At 38.4% G+C, this 22999-nt stretch overlaps 1 protein-coding gene across 11 annotated transcripts in view; it reads left to right on the top strand.

The window, feature by feature from the left end:
* Magi2 (membrane associated guanylate kinase, WW and PDZ domain containing 2) overlaps window positions 1-22999 on the top strand; it is a 1438220-nt gene that overhangs the window by 818949 nt on the left and 596272 nt on the right. For all 11 annotated transcript variants that reach the window (XM_052720134.1, XM_052720125.1, XM_052720126.1 and 8 more), the window contains one exon: window positions 13146-13265. In XM_052720134.1, coding sequence (XP_052576094.1) covers window positions 13146-13265 — 120 coding nt within the window. The remainder of the gene's footprint in view (window positions 1-13145; window positions 13266-22999) is intronic.

The raw sequence follows: 22999 nt of genomic DNA, 5'->3' as shown, positions 1-22999 counted from the left end.
CTCCAATAAATGAATCCTTCAATCCACTGCCTCAGGCACTGCAAAGCATCTTCACCTCCCTTCATAAGGAGCAGATGGGTCTCTGCTCTCAGTGCAGAGTCACCAAACACATGAAATCTTTGACAACTGCTCTTTCAAATTAGGAAGACAAACCATGGGAACAATTTTGCATTACTCTGAATAGATGAGTGTAGAACATACATGGGCTGCAAAGAGGGTGCCCAGAGAAAGTTAGACAAATAGAGCTTAAGCATTAAGCTCTTTTCATTGAGAGTAGATACAAATGGTGCTAGAGGAAGTTAGTTTAAGCTGTTTAAGCAGAAAGTAGATACAAAGGATGGTATGGAGAGAAAGTTAGCTTAAGCTGCTTATGCAGAGAACAGATACAAAGGTTGGCTAAGAGGAAGTTAGCTTGGGTTGTTTGTATGGAGATTAGAGACAAATGATGAGGAAGGAAGTCAGCTCAAGTTATTTATCCTAAGATAAGATACTAAAAAAACAAGAGATGGTGTCAGGGCATAAACAACTTGTAAATAGGGTGACCTTTAAAATGATTGGTTGGTTCCTTCACCCCCTCCTAGGGTTCTGAGGTTTTTGCTATAAAAGAGGCTTACTGCCTAACAATAAATAAGTTCTTGCTTGACTTGACTCCCTGCTGCCTCTGATTGGCTCTGGGTAAGAGGGAGTGGGGAAATGGGGCAAGTGGTGCACACACTTACCTTTCCTCAGTTCCAGGCCACCCCTTCACAGGTGACCTAAGTTCCTGGTGGGGCAGGTCCCCACAGATGAGTACCTGTTTCTCAGTGATCACCCTTTATGTTCTTGTATACTATGAAGCTACCAGGTTCACTGTCCATAAGAAATTTTCAGAAGGAAAAATGATGTGCTTGTGAAATATTTAAATACTGACCCACCTTCAGGGATGGCTATATTTGTCTTTGTATTGAGGGTATACACTTAAGTGTGTTTATTAGGTTGGATATTTCTATTTATCTGTACAAGTCAAGGAACCAAGAACATCAAGACACAATCCTTTAAAATGTAGATACAAGGGTAGGCATGTGCCTGGAGGCCACATCTGCATACTGACTTGTCAATACAATTTTATTAGAAGGAGCCATGTTCCTTGGTTTAATGTATTCCATGTGTGGCTCATAGCTATTGCAGCAAAGACATTTAAAGAAATGCTCAACATCCTTAATCATCAGAGAAATACAAATCAAAATGAATCTGAGATACCATCTTACACCTGTCAGTATGGCTATGATCAAAAACACTAATGACAGTCTATGTTGGAGAGGATGCAGAGCAAAGGGAACACTCTTCCACTGTCAGTGGGAATGCAAACTTGTACAACCACTGTGGAAATCAGTATGGCAGTTTCTCAGAAAATTGAGAATCGATCTACCTCAAGACCCAGCCATACCATTCTTGGGCATATACCCAAGGAATGCTCAATCATACCATAAAGATACATGCTCAACTTTGTACATAGCAGCACTATTCGTAATAGCCAAAACTTGGAAACAACCTAGATGCCCGTCAACTGAAGAATGGATTAAGAAAATATGGTACATATACACAATGGAGTACTACTCAGCAGAGAAAAACAATAACAGCATGAAATTTGCAGGCAAATGGATGAAACTAGAAAATATCATCCTGAGTGAGGTAACCCAAACCCAGAAGGACAAACATTGTATGTACTCACTCATAAGTGGATACTAGATATAAAGCAAAGAACAATCAGACTACAACCCACAGAACCAGGGAGGCTATATAGAAGGGGGGACCCTAGGATGACTGTGGCTTATAATAAGTTTTGGTTTTACTCAATTACTGGGCAAACCTCAATGAAACATTTCACTATTAGGATAAGAATTTGTACTGTATCAAGCTGATAATAGAAAAATAAATAAATAAATAAAAATAAAAAAAAGTGGCCCTAGAGATGGGATTGCCGGTAAAGCTGAGACAATCTATCTGGCCCTTTTAGAAGTTGGTGCATCCCTAGCCCAGGGTACATAGTCTAACCAGGAAAACAGGAGATACCTAACTTTGCTTTAGAGTGTTATACATGTATTGTTGGTTCTGAAATGGATTCAAGTATTCCATACAGTCCGATTTAGCCAGTCCAAGCCTTTCTCACTTCCTACTGCCAGACTCTAGCACTTTTTTATAGAAGATGGTATTTAATGCTGGGTGCCTGAGAGGCAGAAGGCTGTCACTGTCTTAGGAAGGAGCTCTGTTCTACTGTTCTACTGAGAGCTCTTCTGAGTCAGGTTTGGATTTATGGTGTTACCAATATTATATTGTACCATGTCTCAATTCTGGCAGGTGAGGCTGTTTTCTCTTCTTCTGTAAGGAAGGTAAGGATTTTTCTAAAATTACAAACATTTTCCCTAAAACCATTCAATGTTTATTTTGATAACCCAGTATTAACTCAGTAGCTTCCCTCCAGAGTGCCTTAATTAACTGTCCTTTGAAATCCTATTCAAGTTTTCTTTTGTGTTTCTAATTTATAAAACTTCTCTTTATCTCTCATGATAATTGCAACCTTGGGAATAATGATTTAAGAGTCTTTGGAGACACAGTTTTTATGCATTGTAGTGATGTTTTATACTAATACATTGGTGCAAAAATTTCCAACAAAGGTTGCAAATGAATATCTGGACACTCACAATGCCCACTGCTTTCTCTCTATCCCCTTTCTCCTGCTGTCCAATCAGGAAGCGAGAAGAGTGGCCTGAAATTAAGACTGCAGAGTCCTGCAGGGGATGATAATTGGACAAGGAGTCCTGCTGCCCCTGAAACCTGAGGGATGCTGTAGATGTGGGGCTGCCAGCTGAGCCTAATGTTTAAGTCTCAGAAAGGCAGAAGCAGTCTCCCATGGCACACACATTCTATGTTTCTCCCTGGCAGAATGCTGAACACTTCTTTTTTCCACTAAGCTGTTTGCAGCCCAGCCAGGTAGTGGAAAGCAATATTTGATGGCTGCCCACTATCACATTGATCAAAATAGGAATAACTGTCTGCTGGCCCTTAAAATATAAGCAGATTGTTTATAAACATGACTATTCAATGACACTTAGAATTAAAGGCCTCTAAGTATATTTTGTTAGAATATTCCATAATTCTGCAACATTTTCTTTTCAAAGAAGAGAGAGAGGGAGAGAACTTGTGTGTTTCCATTCTATGTTCTATCAAGTGTAAACTAAGTATTGTGATAAGTCAGAGTAGATGCAATAGTCAGTACTATGGGCATAAGCTCTACTGAATGCACAGTGAATTCTTAAATGAGATTTTTAACTAGAGTGAAAGCTCCTTACCTAGGATACTTCATACTTATTCTTTCTCTTTTCTTTTCATTGACCCCATGATAGTTTGATGGCTGTGTATTCTAGAATCTCAGTTGGGAAAAAGCAATATTTGGTAACTCAATTAAGCAATGCATGCCTTATAATCTCACAACCCTTTTAATGCTTTGAAATCTCTGAATAATTAACTGCTTTTTGTTTTCAATTGTATTTTCTGATATTCTGTGATCTCTGTATTCTGGGATCTACCTTGGGTATTTCAGAATACAGATGCCATAGAGACATACGGTAACACTAAAAGTTAATGCCATTGCAAGATTCTAATAGTGATAAAATGATAGAATTATGGTCCCCTAAACCTTGCAGTGTAGGTCATGGTAGTGTCTGCATTGCTGTAAGGGCCGAGGCTGCCTGTGCAGTCTCATTCTGGCCCAGATTAATTTTACATGAGGACAGTATAAAAGTGTCAAACTAAATATATATTGTTTCTATAAAAAGTCACTGGTCTTCCTTTAAGCTCAGTATATAATCTTGAAATACTATCTGCTAAATAATAAATTATGGAGACTAAAGCCTATTTTGTATGAATCCTATAGAATGCCATCATGAGAGCATATCTAAATTAAATATTGAAGAATTAAAATCAAAAGTACAAAAAAAATGAATTGGAAACAAAATGAGCTGTTTATCATCTCGTCTCATCAAAAACCTTGAGGTCATTGTGTGCTGCCCTGTTGCAGTGGTGACTGTGTGGAGTTCATTTACCCTGAACTTAGCCGTGTTTTTCTGTACATCTTAAGAATGGATCAAAGTCTCCAGTACATAGATCCCTGGGAGTCTCCTTTTACTGTGGTGAGTCATTCTGTGTAGCCTTACACCCAGATTCTGTGCTATGAATACAAGTGAAGCTAAGAGAATTTTTTTGAGGATCTTGACTTTTAGAACTAAAGTTTCCTCTGCTATTTGATAGGTAAAGGAGATGAGATTGAATATAAAAGAATTGGTAAGAGTACACAGAGCTGTAGAGATGGTTTAGTAGGTAAAGTGCCCGACCCACAGACTGTGTCTGTAACGCTAGTGCTGGAGGAATGGAAACAGGCTAGCTCATTAGCTAGTCCTTCAGCAAAATCAAGAAACTCAAGGTTTTGAGAGTTTCTGTCTCTCAGAAAGAAGTGAGGTAGAGGACAGTGACAACACCTAGCATCGACTTCTAGCCTCTATGTACGTGTGCACACACTGTACCAGCCCCTATTAGGCATGCTTGCATACACACCTGAGCATGTACATATCTTGCTCACATATACACACCCCCCAAGATTTAGAGTATAGATTAATTGCAACCATACTGATGATAATTCATATGGATTAATAAGTGAATGAATGAGTGAGTGAATAAATGAATGAATGAACAGATTCACTTTGCCCTAGGTTGTCTTAGTGCAAAGTGCTTGGGTGTCAGTAGTGAATGATATCTTGATACTCTCAGTAACTACATGTGATCATTTAATATACATATCATAAGACAGAAAATGTATATATATACACATCAATTTAAAATTATCACCCTGGAAAATTGTTTGTCTTTCTTACTTGATGTTGGGGGTTTGGAACTCAAGTTACAGAAGACAACAAATAAAGATTTGTGTGCATGTGTGTGTGGCAGGGGTGGGGTGGGTAGTGCTGGGTACTGAAACCAGAGTTTTGTTCAGAATAAGCAAGCACTTTACTACTGAGCTGTATCCTAGCCCAAGCCTTAACTTTTAAGCAGTATTTCTCACCTTCATCTTCTGTTTGCTGGTGTTTGCAATAGGAATATAACGCTGTATGTGAAACATGGACTTGATGACTAGATGTGTTGTCTCAAGAATTTGTTTCAATAAATGATGTTTCTGGGTGGGGTGGTGAGTGCCTGTATTCCCAGCTACTCAGAAGGCTGAGGCAGAAGGATTGTTTGAGTCCAGGAGTTCTGGACTATATTGTAATATGACTATTGGGTGTTCACACTAAGTTCAGACGAGCTGAACAAAACCATACTTTTAGTTATGGTTTTAGATATTATATCATTAAAACTAAGTGTAATAAAATCAACCTGGACTGGTTATATAAAAATTGATTGCCGGTGGTGGTGGCGCGCTGAAGGAGGCAGAGGCAGGAGGATCATGAGTTCGAGGCCAGCCTGGACTACACATTTTTAGGCCGGGCGGTGGTGGCGCACGCCTTTAATACCAGCACTCGGGAGGCAGAGCCAGGCGGATCTCTGTGAGTTCAAGGCCAGCCTGGGCTACCAAGTGAGTTCCAGGAGAGGCGCAAAGCTACACAGAGAAACCCTGTCTCGAAAAACCAAAAAAAAAAAAAAAAAATTGATTAAAGGCATTTGGCCAAAAAAACCTCATCAATGTTTTTTTTTTGGAATGCATACAAATCTGGTGTGATGTTCACACTTGCTAATGAGTAACTTGCAAACTGAAGTAGTGTCTTTAGGAATATAAGAATGAGTTAATTAAAGGTCAAATCCAAAGGAAATTGCCCTAGCTGTCACAACTGATTTTCTCTAGCTTGAAGGTAGAAAGAGAAAGAACATAGTAAGAAACATGATGAAGTTTCTCAGAATGTCCCCCAGTGACCCGTGTCCTCAGAACACGTTCGCAATTGATGATCAGCTCCAGATTCATTTCTTGACACACTACACAGCAGACACTCTAGAACTTGCCAGAACATCAAAATGGATCATAGTAGATTACTGTGTTGAACCATTGTCCTGATACATTTTTATTTAAGTCGGTGATGTTTTAAAAGTATTTTACAGAATTAAGAAAAACAAAAAGCTGAGAGGAAATGTGCTATAGACTTATATTCACCACAAATGCCATTCTTGTTTCTTCCCGAGGTAAAAGAGGCAATGCTCTTTCATTTAAAAGTAGAATTTTTAAAAATTCAATTGGCATTCCCAGTTGCCATGGTTACCAAATAACAAGCAGCCTTCATATGCTTTCATTGTGCATCAGCAAACTAACCATTTGTGAGAAAATTCATTGTCTTCAGACATGTGCCTTGAGTTTCAGCACTGGGTGCCTTCATTACCTTCTGATCGAGGTATTATTCATACAGTATTCAACTGGCCAGCTAGCAATAGGCTGTTTTCTTTTAAGAAGCTAAGCAGTCAGACATAAAACATAAATTCAATTAGTAGAATTTCCCCCTCATTTCTATTTATTTCCCTTTTGAGGAGTGGTCTAGAAGAAATAATATTGAAATACATAAGCCATAATTTAGATAATGAAATTTATTTTGGAGTTTCCTATGTACCATTTCAGAGAATTACAAGCACCAGAAAACATAAAGGCAATATGAGAAAGGGTTTCAGCTCTCAGGTCTGCGATGAATCACCATATTTCCCTTTGATCCTTCTGTCACCCTCCTCCTGATGTAGGGGAATGACTTGTTATTAGTGCTGAGTCTTGCTTCCCTGTCAACTCTCTATTCACAGTCTTTTGAGTTGAGAAAGCAACTATAATTATTTCAGCATAAAAATAAGGTAAGTATCCATTTCAGGAAATTCAGCGTAACTGTTTTTCCAGCCAAGATATTAATTACCTTTACCTGCAAATTACCACTGTGCAGCACTTCCTTTCGCTTCACATTTCACCTCATGTGGACTGGCTTCATTATTAGAATGGCGTCACTCCCCAAACAAGCATTCATAGGTCTCTGGCTGCTTTCTCTCTTCCAGTCTCTGCCTCACCAACTGCTATAACACTAGTATCCTTTCTTCCTGGATGCATAAACCTAAAATAATGTTTTTACCCTTATTGCTTAAGGTATTATGCCTGCAGGTAAAGTTAAAGGACCCACTAATGAGACTTTGTGTTTTTATACTTTTAAAATGAGTCAGCAAACAGCCAGAAACTCTTACAATCCAGGTCATCAGATCTGTTTGTTTTATGGTGTCATTCAAAAGGACACAATGACCGGCACATTATAGGCCACATTTTAGTGCATCATCAAAGAAAATGGATTTATTTCTTTAGTTCCTTCATGCTCAGATAATTTTTTAAAGTCAACTTGTATCTTTCGTCAAAAGTTCTTACTTGCAAGTGTCCATAATAAAGCTAGTTGGCTTATATTTTAATTCTAATAGACTCTAAAACCAAGATACCACTAGCAACAACTGGGAACTTTTAGTACATCTGGCTGTACTGCTCCTGCTACTGAGGGGAATGAGGCACTGTTGCCATGATATTCATGTTTTATAATGCCTTGCATAGCTATTATTTATTTGAGTGCATGATAAGAACAGTGATTGTGAAGTAAATAATGTTTCCATCTTGAGCCACATATAGAAAATATTAAAACAGAAAAGAATGTAATGGCCCCAACTCTAATGTTAAAATACTTGCTTTTGTTGCACTGTTTCCATCTCTTCTTTTAAAATTGAGGGTTGGTACGTGAATCTTTGCTTTTTTTCCCTTTTTAAATTATATCTATTTGTGTGTGTGTGTGTGTGTGTGTGTGTGTGTGTGTGTGTGTGTGTGTGTCTTTGACATGATGTACAAGTGAGGATCCGAAGACAATTTGTAGGAGACAGTTGTCTCCTTCCGCTATGTGGGATCTGGGGATTGAACTGTCGGGCTTAAAGGAAAGCACGCTGCCTACTGAACCATCTGCCCAAGTGTGTGAGCGCTTGTGTTTACCTGCAGATCCGGGATTGGAACCCTCTGTGCACGCTTAGTTCCAGCCTGCTGTAACTAACTTGAAAGTTCAGGAAAAAACTATGCTGGGCATTAATGTGTCCAATCAGATGACCCAAGCAAAACGAAGTAATATACTGAGTATATATGTGTGTGTGTGTGTGTGTGTGTGTGTGTGTGTGTGTGTATGTGTGTGTGTGTGTGTGTGTATGTGTGTGTGTACATGTATGTCTATACATATATATAAAAATTATTTTAAATAATTTAGTGCCCTTTTTAATAAACAAAAACAAAAGCAACAACAACAGAAAAAGCCTTTGGTGGCTCTTCTGTTGGTTCCCAGAGGTCCATAGTCTCTCTGAGAAGCCTGAAGCCCACAGCATTGCAGGTAATGACTTCCCTTGAGGTCTTTTCCTCACAGTTTCTCTCTTCAACCTTTACCCGATATTTGCTAATACTTAGAAATTTCGGCAGTTGACCAGTACATTGTGCATAGGTCCTAATGACCTGGTCTATGACCAATTATAGAACTTCTACCTTATTATAAAATGCTCCATATAACATACTTTTCAATTAATTTTGTTTTCCTTCTCTTTATTAAAATATAAGTTCTACAAGAGCAGTGGTATTCTGTGGTCTTACGAATTCTATCATATGCATTTATAATATTGCTTAGTACATTATAAGTGCTCAATATTACAGCATGAATTAATAAAATCAAAGCAATCTAGAATGCCAACTCTACTCAGCACCACAATACTAACAATACAGTTCTTGTCAAATGCTTGCTATGTGTCAGACATTATCTGAACTACCGATAGGAATTGCTTAATTTGCTCCATGTATTAGCTTACAAAGACAGTGATTAGTCTCATAGCATAGCTTACACTCTTGTCTACAATAACATACCACTTAAAAGTATTTTTCCTCCTAGCAAAAAAGTCATTCTATTAGTGTAGATTAAAGAGAAAGCAAAATAGATATTCACTTATCTGAAAAAATAGTTTATTTCTTTCCTTTTTCTTTTATTATTATTGTTATTATTGTTATTGTTATTATTATTATTATTATTATTATTATTATTATTTGTAAGTGAGGTCTCACTGTATAGACCTGGCTGCTGACCTGGAACTTCCTGTGTAGACCAGTCTGACCTCAGACTCACAGACCTCCACCTGCCTAAGTCTCCTGAGTACTGGAATTAAAGTTATCTTCCACCATGCCTGGCCTGAAAATTCTTAAATTATATCTTCTCACATGTCCCATGAAGGCAAGTCCCTGTAAAAACAACTATAGTTTGGTGCACCCTGGATCTTACCTTGATAAGGTGTGCTTGAGTATCCTCTGACGCCAAAGCTTTCAGCATTTTCCCCTCTCCACATTTTCAACCACCTCTCTTGGCAAGAGAATAAATAAATAGGAAGCTAGTGAGAATAGTACCACCTAATAGAGAGAGGGTGCATGGCCTTGTCCATTGCCTAGTCCAGGAGAGCAGTGCTTGCATCAGAGGGACGGAAGGATGACACCGAGAAGTGAGATGAGAGAGGGAAGGAGGACTAGAAAGTGACATCAGGGAAAGTTTCCAGAAAGAATGCCGGTGAAAATCTGAGCAGAGCAAGATGGAGAAGTGTGTTTTTACCATGAGATGTCCCTGAAATGCTGTCAAATTCCCCTGCAGTGTAGGTAGAATAAAGACGATTTCCATCATGTGAAATCTCAGAACAGTGTGGCTTCCGTGCTACCCTTCACAGGAAGGAAGCTTCTGCATGATTGGCTCTGCCAACATGAGGGTGGAAACCACAAAAACAGTCCTGAGATCTGGGGAAGCAGAGTTCTGCACAGGGCAGAGGCGATGGCAGTCCTCAGGCTGGTGGCAGCTGTGGCAGGGCTGACCAGGTACAGATTGGAGCAGGTTCAAGGGCTCCAGGAGTAACTTCTTCAGCCAGAGAAACTTGATGCATACTAAATATAATTTCATATTTTGAAAAGGCTTTATCTAACAAAGAGAGAACTTGTCAATTGAATTGGTTCATCTGTGTAAACTTTGAAACAAAAACATTACATCTAGAGTAATCAGAAATTACTTGAGAAAGGAAAAAGTAATCAAGATTCAGATGGGAACAATTTACATAATATCAAATGTATGCAGTAGGCAATCATCCAAATACAAGTTTTCTATGAAAAGGAAGGAAGGGAGAGAAGAGAGTAGGACATGGTGTTTTTGAGTAAGGAAAATACCCTTTTCATGAGTGGCAAACCAAGAAATAATGACCAAGGCAGAAAAATCAATAGGCATCCTAAATCATTTAGAGGTTTGGAAGCAAAACAAAATAGGAGCACACTTGACCCTGAGTAAAGGAAAGGTGTGTGTGTGTGTGTGTGTGTGTGTGTGTGTGTGTGTGTGTGTGTGTGTCTGTCTGTCTGTCTGTGTCTGTGTGGTGTATGTCATGTTTGTGTGCATGTGTGTGAAGGTAAGAGTGTAATAGCTACCTATTACATTAAAGGAAACCTTATAAATTTGTTTGAAATTGAAAGAATATATACATGTAGCCTCTAGGTTTGAAAAACATTAAAATTTGAAACTAAGCAAAAGAGAAGGGCCTCATCTAAGATAGAAGCATTAATTGTAATCAAGTGTTATTTTTGAAGGAAAGTATGAAATGTGAATCATAATGCAGGCAAAGCAAGTTGAGGTAGTGAAGGGTTTGACTTAAATCATCATCTGTTTTACCAAGAAAGGAGCTTGTGTCTTCTGCAGAAAGCCAAACAGTTGAGTCATAAAAAATGAAGAGAATGTCACACAACTTTAGGAAGACATGTATAAAGAATTCCCATCGTGGGCAGAATCAAGCTGATATAAGCCATTGAAATCTTCAAAGTTCAAATGTCTAGTTTCCTGGAGCACCCTTTGTCTGTCAATACACTGTGGGTCTTACTACAAGTGAGAAATGAAGGTACATTAAGTGGTGGAAGAGATACCAGGTTGTTCTCACACCTTAGTGGACAGAAGGCAAATGAAGCCGATGTAGGTTAGGTGTAGGAGAAAAGAGAAATCAAGGAACTGGAGGTCATCACTTATGAAACAGAAAAGCAAGGTTGCGAAGGACCAATGTCCCAATCCAAGTGTAGCACTAAGATTGGAGAACCTCCTTAGAGACAGTGAGGCTGTGCAGTGCCCAGGGACTGTCAGCATGCAATAAAAGGATAGAGAGTCTTACAGGTGGTATGGATACAAACCCCCCCCCCCACCGCCGTGGCCCAATGTGGGGATGGGAAAACACTCACTGAATGAAGAAGAGCAGAGCCACAAAGCATCTTCCCTAGAATTTGTCGCTCTGGATTTGGCCTGAAGCATACACTCCTGAGCTTCCATTGTTCTGTGAATGTATTATCATAGAGCAGGCATGAATTAATCAAAGCACGTGACTTCTGAAACATGGAGATAAATTAGTTAGGAAAACTAAGTCTTTGTTATGCAATTTTGCTTAATGATTAGAGTGTACCCTAAATAAACAGAACAACAAATTGATTGCCAAAAACTCTTTTAATGTCTTTTTAATTCATAAGGGTTAAGCATGTAAAAGTCAGGATATTAAAAGTTAAAGTTCTCATAGAAACATTAATTTGACAACAAATTATGCATATTGGGTGTGGGAAGTTTATATTTTATAGCATAAAAGCTACAGAAAATACTGCACAAGGTAGCTTAATTAAATTATATAAAATAACAATTTCAGGAGCAAGTCATCAAAGCGTGATTAAAACCAAAATGTTTTGCAGCCCCCCAAAGAAGGTTTGGAAGACTTAACTCTAGGAAAATAATACATTTTGACTTTAAAAAATCTACTAAGAATTATTTTTACATCATCAATTTCCATAGCATATGCATTATTCATTCTTGGCACTAGTTTGTAACTCTTGCTTGCAGTTCAGATTTGATCCTAATAGACTCAAAATACAATTAACTGGCTACTTTCATGGCAAAGCTAATAAACATTTAAAAATCAAAGACTCAAAATAAAATGAATTTAAGACTTTTTTCTATAATGTAGACCATATAGGGGATATTTAATTATAAAGATGCCTGCCAATGTAACATTTTGCTTCTGCATTTTTCTCTATAACTGTGTATCTATTTGTATGTGTGCACTAAGTAAATTTCACTCTGACCATGCAAAAATACTGTATGTAGATAATATAGAAAGGGAAATTGGGACATTGTTGGCCTTTACTGTCTCTCTATATGTGCTCTCCTTTATGATCTGGACAGCAAGCCTAGAATACTGTGTGTTCTCTAGAGAGCATCTGGGGGTCTTATCCACTTGGCCCACTATAGCTCCATTCCCTCTGTAAGGGATATAGTGAGCAAGACCACTGTTGAGTATGGTAACCCTGGGGAAAGTATTACCTTCCACCCCAGGCAGAAGTAGAGAAAGAAATAAAAGAAGAAATGCAATCCACATAGAGAAATATTGAAAAGAATGCCCATTAACTTATATGTCATATTATTGCCATTATAATTATTAATGCAACTTTAATTATCAGTCAGTTCCAATTATTATTAAATTTGAAGTACTAGTACATATTTTGTGACCCTTCAGGTTTAATATGTAAATATTTATTATTTTGGTGCAAAATAACACACCATTTGAAGCTTTTACCCCACCCCTCAAAGGAAGCGTATCAGAAGAGCACCAAGATAAATTGACATTTGCTTAAAACTTCTATCTTCCCATTTTATTCATATGTCAAAAGACAGCAGCCTGTAGAACAACCAAAGTCCGTTCATGGGAGTAAAGCATGTAAATTCCTCAGTATGTAGACTCCTGGCCCAGTATTCAACCCACCTCTTCAAATGGGGTACAATGGTCTGCAGTTCTCACTGAACGGAATCTGTTCAGCCACATTCCAGGGCAGTGAACTCTGTTAGCTCAATGAAAACAATGCTTTGTCCGTTGACTTTGATCTCCCCCCCACTTTTGTTTGCTGTTGCCAAACAAACAGAAGGACACATGCAAACTGCCAGCCCCACAGGGTGAACAAACTAGTGGTATTGAATATTCAAAAGTATGGTGGCATTTCTGAAGTTCAGCAACATGAGCCTTAGATGGTCTCTTTTGTTTTAATTCTTCCTACCCAGGCACCACAAGGCCACATAAGGAGGGGGAGGTCCCTGGAGTGGACTACATTTTCATAACCGTGGAGGATTTTATGGAATTGGAGAAAAGTGGTGCTCTCCTTGAAAGTGGGACCTATGAAGGTAAGTACAGTGTCTCAGTAAAATTCGGTGCTTATTATGTTGCGTGCCTGAAGAGCGTCGGGACAACAGGTCACAGATACACTGCTGATCTGGGCTGGAGGGCTTTAATCAAATAATTTCAGAAACATGTTAAGACATATTTGAACTAATTCTACTCATAAGATGCTAAGAGAAACATGCATCTATCAACTCAGTGGCATAACCGTGTGATTGCTTCCAGAGGCTCAGCTGTGATCATCCAGAGAAAATGTGCTTTGGTGGCATCCAAAAGACGTCAGGGTAGAGTTCCAGTCTGTCACTGTGTGTTTTGCTTTCTTGTGTGGCTGTACTTCCCAGGTCCTCACTTACCTTCCATGCAAAATCATGAGATAGGAAAGTATGATCTGTAGGTGAATTCTAAGTTCTACTGCAGATGCAAGTCTCAGTGTGTGCTTGAGTTAAATACGAACAAAGACTAAAACCCAAACAGAATCCTAGAAAGATGTCTCACTGCAGAGGACATTGAAACATGAGCCAGAATGTGCCTCAGTTCCAAAACCAACTCCTTACCTTTCCTCTGTAAATAAGTTGCATTGGTGAAACTTAATTTTTTTTTATTTATAAAAAAGATAATGATGAGAGCTTTGAAAAACAGAAGTAAATAGTATGTTGATATGGTCATATTTGTACATGCATGTTTACATTCATCTAGTTTATGTTTGATGAAGCTTTATGTTGGGCATAGTACAATAATATTTTTAACATAAAAGCGGAAATATATTTCATTCTTCATTGTTACATGTTTAAAGTGCCTTATTATCCAGCCAGGAGATGAAACAAGTTTTACTTTGCTTCAGCTAATATTATTCAATAATAATAGCAAAACTCATAGTATATGTATGGTTGCCTAGCCCATCTTACAACTGAGTTCCACCAATCATCACTAAAGAATCCAGGTTGTCATGTGATCAGTGGCTGTGTACTTCCTCCTTTACTTTCTTTGAGATATGGTTCAGAGAGCCTTTATCCAGTAACTGATGGAAGCAGGTGCAGAGATTCACAGGCAAGCACTGGGTCAAATTCCCTGTTGAAGAGTAGGAGTAGGGATTGTAGGAGCCAGGGGGTCAAGGTCATGACAGGGGAACCCACAGAGACAGCTGAGTTGGGCTCTGACAGCTAGGGAACCTTCATGGGACTGACTTAGGCCCTCTGCATGTGTGTGACAGTTGTGTAGCTTGGTCTGTTTGTGGGGCCCCTAGCAGTGGGATCAAGACCTGTCCCTGGTGCTTGAGCTGGCTTTTGGGAATCTGTTCCTCCTGCTGGGTTACCTTGCCCAGCCTTGATGCAGGGGGAGGAGCTTGGTCCTGCCTCATCTTGATGTGCCATGCTTTGTTGACACCCATGAGAGGCCTGCCACTTTCTGAAGGGAGACAGAGGAGGAGTAGGTGGGGGAAGAGGGAGCCAAGGAAGGGAAGAAACCTGAGGAGAGGAGGGGGGGAGGGGAAATTGAGGCCAGGATGTAAAATAAGTGAAAAAATTTAATTAATAAATAAAAAAGAGAGGAAAAAAAACCTTGCTATTGTGAGGTTGTTCGAGGCATTAAAATCTCTTCCATTATTTAGTTTTCTTAAGACAATTTAGGCTGAAAATTTTGCCTAAATGAGAACAGAGACTGTTACTTTCGCTACACTTACAGGAACTAGATAAGAATATCTAGAAAATGATTCAATGCATTAGTCATAATAAACAGATAATAAAGATTGGTTTAAAACATTTTAAATAAAGAAATTTTAATAATATAAGGTTGCTTCAAGTCACTGATGTAAAGTGATTTCTCTGTAAGTCAGAAAATAATTATATCAAATAAGTCAGAGGAAATGAACACTGGATTATATAGACTATTTCCTTTGGGCTATATGATAATAACATTAATTAGTTTGTATGCATTCTAATTGTGATGTATTGCATTTTATATCCTTATTTACATATCACATTTATATAGTAAAGAACCAGGATCATACAAGATCTTTCCAAGAATGTGATGAATGATACAACGTTTTGTCAATGCAACAGACTAGTTATCCAGATTGAATAGACCATATATTCACTTTAAATCTGTTGTTTTTGTGGTAAAATAGATGCCATGAAATTTTTCATCAGTAACTTAAAATATACTTTAGATTATATCTTAGGCCCCAAGTAAGTCTTGAGAAAAAAAAAATCTGTCCCAATATACTGAAGCCTTGCGAAAGGGTGGTTGCTCCTGGGTTTTTTTAGGTGTCTTTTCAGAACTGGGTATAGTTTGAAGGTTTGGGACAACTTGCTAATCACTGCAGAGACTCCAATGTATATGGAACTGATTACTGAACCATAAGCCAGGTTTTCACAGAGGACTTTGTCATAGATGTCCTGTTTAACATTGCGTACCTGGATAAATAAATGCAAAACTCTTTTGCTCGATAACGTAACTACCCAGATAGAAACCTAGAGAACATTCTCAAACCTTGGGATCTTTTAGCTTTGGTTGCATTCCTTTGATACTGGTCTAACCTAGAGACTCTACTCACAGACCCTTGTTGAGGAAGGCATGGGATGCCCTCTCGGTTGTTGGCACTCTCGGAGTTTACAGGGGAACCCTCTGCATTACTCAAGTAGACGTGAAAGACCTGAGAGCTGTGCTGTGTTGAGCTCTTGCACTAGCTGTCTTTCATATGGTTTTAAGGTTTCTCTAAGAGTCCCGTTTCTCCAGATCATAGGCCATCTCCTGTGCAGTGTCTGGGCTGTTGTCCTATTCCACCTTGCTTTGCTTCCTCCTGTCTTCTCAGTCTTGGTCAGACTAGAAAAGCCATCTTCAGTGTTCTGTGAGTACACCAAAGAAAATACTGAGTTGTTCTTGGCATTAAGGTCATGGACTTTCTTGTAACTATGTGGGATCCTTAATGAAAAGTGCTCCCAAACTGCAATCTGCAAGTCTCCGCAGCCTGCCCACTCATGAGTGGGAAGAGGAACGGATTCTCCCATTAGCTGTGCAATCTGCTTCATCCTTTGTCCTGATGATAGGAAGGAGCTGCCTTCCTTGTTATTAGCAAAGATCGAAGAGGTCCCGTGTATGCTGCGTGGTTTAGCTGCTCATTATTGAGAAAAGCCATTTCTAGTGTTTCTGTGCTTCTTTACTGGGCCACTTGGTCTTATAACAGGAAATGCCCACCTGTAAGACAACTGTGAGAAAAAAGATGTAGTCATTTAAGCAATTTTCATAGACAAACTTTTATTTCATTGTTAATTCCAATTTAATCCTGGTGGATAGATATAACCAAAAGGGAATCTGTCTATTATTTTATGGTTCAGACATCAAAAAGTCTCCCCTAAATTATAATTCTGCCTCTGGAGAATTTGGTCAAGCACTGTGCTCCACAGAACAGCTCTGCTACTGGATGAAGCCAAAAAAGGAAAGTATCAGTGTGTTGTGGTAGTGTCCTCAGCTATACCACATACTCCAGCAAAGCTGTCATCGATTCCTAAAGCCTTTGCTCTTTTTCTATTCATGCCTGTCTGAATGGTCCATTTCAGTTTACCACAGAACAGGCGCTGACTGGCCCTGCAGGTAAATGGCCAGGGAGGCTTGAGTGAGGATGGCTACGAAACGTTAGTGAAGAAGCCTTTTCCAAGGCTTGGATGACATGCTTATTACTTTTCATATTCAATCGAGTTCATGATTAATTTGATTTCTTGCACCAATAAATTGCTAATAATACAATACTGATTAATGAAAGAAAGCCCAGCCATGAGACGTCATATCATAAAGAATGTTAGGAAAACTATAATAAGAACTTAAGGTATAAGCTTCCTATGAAACACAAGTCATAGAACATTTTGTATAAAAGCAGATGACTTTCTTGGAATTAAATTCACTTCCAACTGGCTGTGACTTTTGGGGGGTAGTTTAACACTCTAAAGATACTCTAACGAAGGACTCTTACGTTTTAGGAGACAATCAAAGGCTCCAGCAATAGCTTATATTCTTTTGGGAACTTTCTGAGTCCTTGACCAACAGCCTGAAGGGAGGTTGCTCATACCTACAGTGGGTAATAATGTTTACTAAAAATACATATATATGATAATGTTTCCCAATGGGGTTTTCAAGCATCTTAGTGTTGTTTATCCCACCTCCCTATCTCTCCCTTTATATTCTCCTCACTCCTCTCCCAGAGAAGTCCCCTTCTCCTGTTGACCCCTTCCCACTTCATATTGCCTGTGTGCTACTTTCCACTATCCAGAGTTCCTAATATCCCTCTTCCCCCACAGTCCCCTTTTACTCTTCTGGTTACTACAGGTTGTACGCTCATATCCAAAGCTTTGGAGCTGGATCCACAGATGGAAGAAAGCATGTGGCATTTGTTTTTCTGGTCTGCATTTCCTCATTCTGTATACTGCTTTCTGGTTCCTTCCACTCATCAAATGAAGCCCAGTCTTTGGTAACTGTCCAAATGCTCAGCTGCCCAGAACTCTGAACAATAACTCCTGTTCCTTCCTCTTCTTCTGCTTGTCTAGCATGCTATATCCATAGTCTCACTCCTCAGTAATATCAGTTATCTGCCCCAGCTAGTGTTTTGAATGTCACATCAACAAGCCACTTGTCTCCTGATCTTTGCCTAGATTGATTTTTACTTAATTCATGCACTGAGATCTTCTTGTCCTTTCCATTGTATCATCCATTATTATATTTTTCTATTTTTATATTCAAATACAACAAAGCAATTTTAAAACTGTAGAAGAGATTAGTGATCATAAATTTAAATGTTTCTTTTAAATGGACATTAGCCCATTTACAAAACTACCTGTAGTGGTTTGAATTAACAATGTCACCCAGAGGTTCATATAATTAAACACTTGTTCCCTGCTTTGGTCACACTGGGCAGTTATGGAACCTTTGGTAGGTAGAGCCTTGTTAGAGGAAGTATGACCCTGAGAGGTGGGCTTTGAGGCTCTCTCTCTCTCTCTCTCTCTCTCTCTCTCTCTCTCTCTCTCTCTCTCTCTCCCTCCTTCTCTCTCTCTCTCTCTCTCTCTTTCTCTCTCTCTCTCTCTCTCTCTCTCTCTCTCTCTCTCTCTCTCTCTCTCTCTCTCTCTGTGTGTCTGTCTGTCTGTCTGCCTATCTCTTTCTCTATATTTCTCTCTTCCCCATCCCCTCTACCTCCAGCTCCACATCTCCTTCTCCTTCCTGTGTGTGGACAGAAATGTCATCAGTCAACTTCCAGCTCCTGCACTTGTCATATGCCATGTCGTCCCTACCATAAAGATTTTATCCCTTTGGAACCATAAACTAACATGAGCCCTTTCTTTCCTAAGTTGCTTTTGGTCATGGTACTGTATTGATGCAATAGAAAATTAACCAATACACTACCTGAAATTTTAAAAGTATCAAATAGAGTAAAGAAGATTATGAGAGTATTGGCCCAAATCAAGTACAAATACAATATTTATCTCCACCTTAACACTGTAGTTTTACCTAGTCATGGAAGATAACCTATAGATGAATTTTAGTTTATTGTAAACAACATATGTACTTTTTAAAGTAATTTAAGAATAACACTTTAGATTTCAAATTTTTCACATATTTACATTAATAAGAGCTATACTTTCTGAATTTTATAAAAATGTAAGTATCAAATAGATTTTTTTTTTTTTTGGTTTTTCGAGACAGGGTTTCTCTGTGTAGCTTTGCGCCTTTCCTGGTACTCGCTTTGGAGACCAGGCTGGCCTCGAACTCATAGAGATCCACCTGGCTCTGCCTCCCGAGTGCTGGGATTAAAGGCGTGCGCCACCCCACCGCCCGGCCAAATAGATTATTTTAGGAAAAGGATCCAAGTACAATGAAAGAAAAAAATGAATAAACTTTATACAAATATGTTTTATTCTGCTGTCTAAAGTCAAAATCTGAGTTTTGTTTTTAGCCTGACCTTGGAGTTGCTCTTGAAATCCTGAGTCTCTAATCTCAATCCAGATAGCATTAGAATAGAGATAGTCAAAGAAAATCATTATAAAAGCCATAGATAATAGAGGAAAGCCATTTCCTCTGTCTGTCAAAATTTCAGTCTCTGGTATTGTAAACAAGAGCTCCTTCTTAATGCTTAAATTGGTGCTGAGGATTTTGTCATTCCAGGAAACCAAAAATGAAGTTAAACTTTACATTTCCCTTTTCTCTTGTGACCTGTTACAAGAGAAAAATTTTACAATATTAGTAATAACCTTGATCATAGGAGTAGATTTTTGGATTTTGCTGACAAAGTGGGCTAGCTGTTCTTGCATGTTCAAGTCTAACAGGTTTTTTTTTTTATTTTTTGGACAACATACCTTTTGCAAATGATTCTATCTCAGAAATTTGAGCATACTTTTAAGGATCACTGAAGATGTATTCACGAAGCTCTCTTATCTCAAGTAGCAGGGGTGAGCTCCTTGTCCCTGTGATCTTACAATGCCGGGTGCTTGTGTAGATTGTTTGTTGTTGTTGTTATTTGCTTTGGGGAGGGGGAAATGATAGAACTGTCTTCAGTGGTATTGAAAGAGATGTCGTAGTTTAGCTTTCCTCCTAAATAATAAAGCTAAAGTGCTGAGCAGAAAAAAAAAGTAACAAAATTCTCCTTTTCTTTTTGGTGCTTGTAAGCCCAGAGTCCTCAAAATATGCAATGTGAATTTCTAATCATGTGTCTCACCAAAATTAACTAAAATAAATTACTTAAGAAATAACTGACAGATTCATTATAATCATATGAACTTTATATTTAACTAAATTACTGAAATTGCAGGAGATGAAATTAGTCTTTTTACATCACCTAAATGCATACACCAATAAGTAAACTACTAAGTCTTCATGGCTGTCATTGAACTGTAGCAGAAATAAGCAGAAACAGCCTTTGGGGAATATCTTGTTAACGGTCCCATGAAGGTTCATCATGGATCTCACCATCTATAATAACATTAGGTGAAATCAAGGGTTTAGAAACCATGACGTTAGCAGGGCAGTGGTGGCACACTTAGGTGTGGTAGTACTCGGGAGGCAGAGCCAGGCGGATCTCTGTGAGTTTGAGGCCAGCCTGGTCTACAGAGTGAGATCCAGGACAGGCACCAAAACTACACAGAGAAACCCTGTCTCGAAAAAACCAAAAAACCAAAGGGGAAAAAAAAAGAAAGAAAGGGAAGAAACTATGATGTTTAGTTAATTTCCTTCAAGGGCATATTTTCAATCACGACAATTTTCAACTCTTATATATACCCCCATCTCATTTTTATCTAACACAATTTGAGAATTACATGGAAAAAATGTTATCATATTGAATTAAGAAAAGCATATGAATTTAAAATTCATTTCTCTCCACTTTGTTCACAAACAGAACAAATTTGCCTCTGCTGACTGGATCACTAATTTCAAACCCTCTAAACTAGTTCCTTAAGTGGACAAAAATGATAAAAGCTTTTGTCATAAGTTAAGTATGCCATAATTTTAATTTCTTTCTTTACCACTGTAAATATATACTAACATGTTTTCCCTGGATCTAACTTTCAAAGAGACTAAGTTTTCTCATTCTACACAAAAGCATCTCCCAAGAACCTTGGTGACATTGATGACAGTAATCTTTTACTTGAGAACATGTTTCTCTGATGTGTCCTCTTCAGAGTGATGCTCAGTATCTCTTGGGTTTGACACAGCTATTCCCCAAAGCAAAGGTTTTATTTAGTCATTCTCAGACTGAGTCTACGATTCCTTTTCTGCCAACATTTTTTTCAGAGGCATATTCTACACAACCAATCATTGGACAGTGTTATGCTAACTTCCAGCTCTGCAAAAGTAACTTTTGTAATTGAATTTTAAATCTGAAAAAGAAAAGCTCCTGAGAGATTCTTTCTTTATATCTTTTATACTTACGATCTCAGGAACAGAGGAGACCAGAAATTGATTAACCTCACATCTTTTTCTTTTTTTGCGGGGGGGGGGGGGGGGGGGGAATAATTACCTTCAAATATAAGGGAAAAGTCAGCCCATTGGTTTTTATTGCCTAATCAAATACATTATTTGAAGAGACCATTAATCTCAATTTCCATCAAGGTTGTAATAGATATAATAGATGGAGTTGTTTTTACAAAAGATCTTGTTAAATGAAACTTTTATTCAGATAGTTCACAAAACCACAATCAGAAACTTTAAGGCCTCTGTTGATTATGCTACAAAACAGACAGACAGACAGAGTAGTGTTATTTTAAAAATTTGAGAATCTTCTGCTGCCTATGTTGAAAAAAAAGTTGTTAAAGAAGATTCACAATGTATGAAAGCTTTTCCTTGCTGAAGTTTTGAATGTTTCAGCTATTTTGGCAACTCATTGCCACCACTAATACAGCATAAGATATGTTGAACCTGCCTGTTATTCACCAAATAATAGCTCATTTATAACTATAATAACTGTTCTGTCAACCGTGTTCACAAACAGAATTGATTTGCCTCTGCTGACTGGATCACTATTTTCAAGCCCTCTACATTGGTTCCCTAAGTGGACAAAAATGAATAAGAACATTCATAATAAAAATGTCATAGTATTAGTTTGTGTTTTTAGCTGTTTATATATTACATTATGAATTATATATATACATAGCAACCAGTTGAAAATAAGATCACAAGGTCAACAGTTTTCTCTACAAGATCCCTCAGGATCACTGCTGAGTAGATTCAATACTTCCTGTTTCTGCCCTACTCTCTAAATATGACACCAACCATCTCAGTAAATTCTGGAGTGAAAAAATTTCCAATACAGATTCCTGGCTTTCCTGGATGAGCAAATATTATTCTACTGGGGGTGAAGTGCATTGGGTTGCAGCAGGACAGTTGCTGACATTCCTGTCTTCTAGGGCAGCATCCTACTTTACAAATGATATTTATGATTAAGTATTCTCCACATTTCTCTCACATTCCTTCTCGATTTCTTGAGGGTCTCAGTTTTAGATGAGAGTTTGTGAATTGGTATGTGTGAGGAGAAGCTGTTCCATGATCTAGTTTCAGGCACGTTATCAGCCTAACAATGAGAAGAAGGGTGAAAACACAAGATTCGTAGGAAGAAAGGCAAAATGTGTATCCTTCGGAGCCACTGATGAGTGGGATCCCACCTCCACCTGCCAGAAACAGTAGAGGAATGCAGCACAGCAGAGCTGCTGATTCTCCTAACATGACTGGCAGTTGTCCAGAGAAGGGTGGGTCATATGTAGAAAGGTAATACAGATAAGAACAGTTATCTTCAAAGATTAAAGTGTACAAGCTTGAATTTCTGAAGCAGGGCTCACCACCCAAATAGATGACTCTTTTTGTGGGGAGGGCCAGGCTAATGGGAAGTACCTCTCGGTACAAATTATCTTAACTATGTTCTGTCTAGAAGCAATTTATGTTACATATTTAAACTTATATTCACATACTATTTTATTAAATTATCTAAGCAATTAATTTATAAGTGCAATAAACACAGTGTTCTTAATATGTTCTCAGCATTCTTAGCTGGTGGTGCTCATCTTTCCTAATGTGTGATCCTTTAATACAGTTGCTCATGTTGTGGTGATCCCCACCATAAAATTATTTCTGTTGCTACTTCATTACTGTAATGTTGCTACTATTATGAATTGTTACATAAATACCTGATATGCAGACGGTCTTAGGCAACCTCTGTGAAAGGGTTGTTCGACCCCTCAAAGGAGTCACTACCCACAGGTTGAGAACCAAT

This window comes from Peromyscus californicus, unplaced genomic scaffold, assembly GCF_007827085.1.
Source record: "Peromyscus californicus insignis strain IS unplaced genomic scaffold, ASM782708v3 Scaffold_6__1_contigs__length_162567912, whole genome shotgun sequence".
NCBI classification, from domain to species: domain Eukaryota; kingdom Metazoa; phylum Chordata; class Mammalia; order Rodentia; family Cricetidae; genus Peromyscus; species Peromyscus californicus.
The sequence above is the reverse complement of the archived record's forward strand: the minus strand, read 5'-3'. Positions and strand labels throughout refer to the sequence as shown.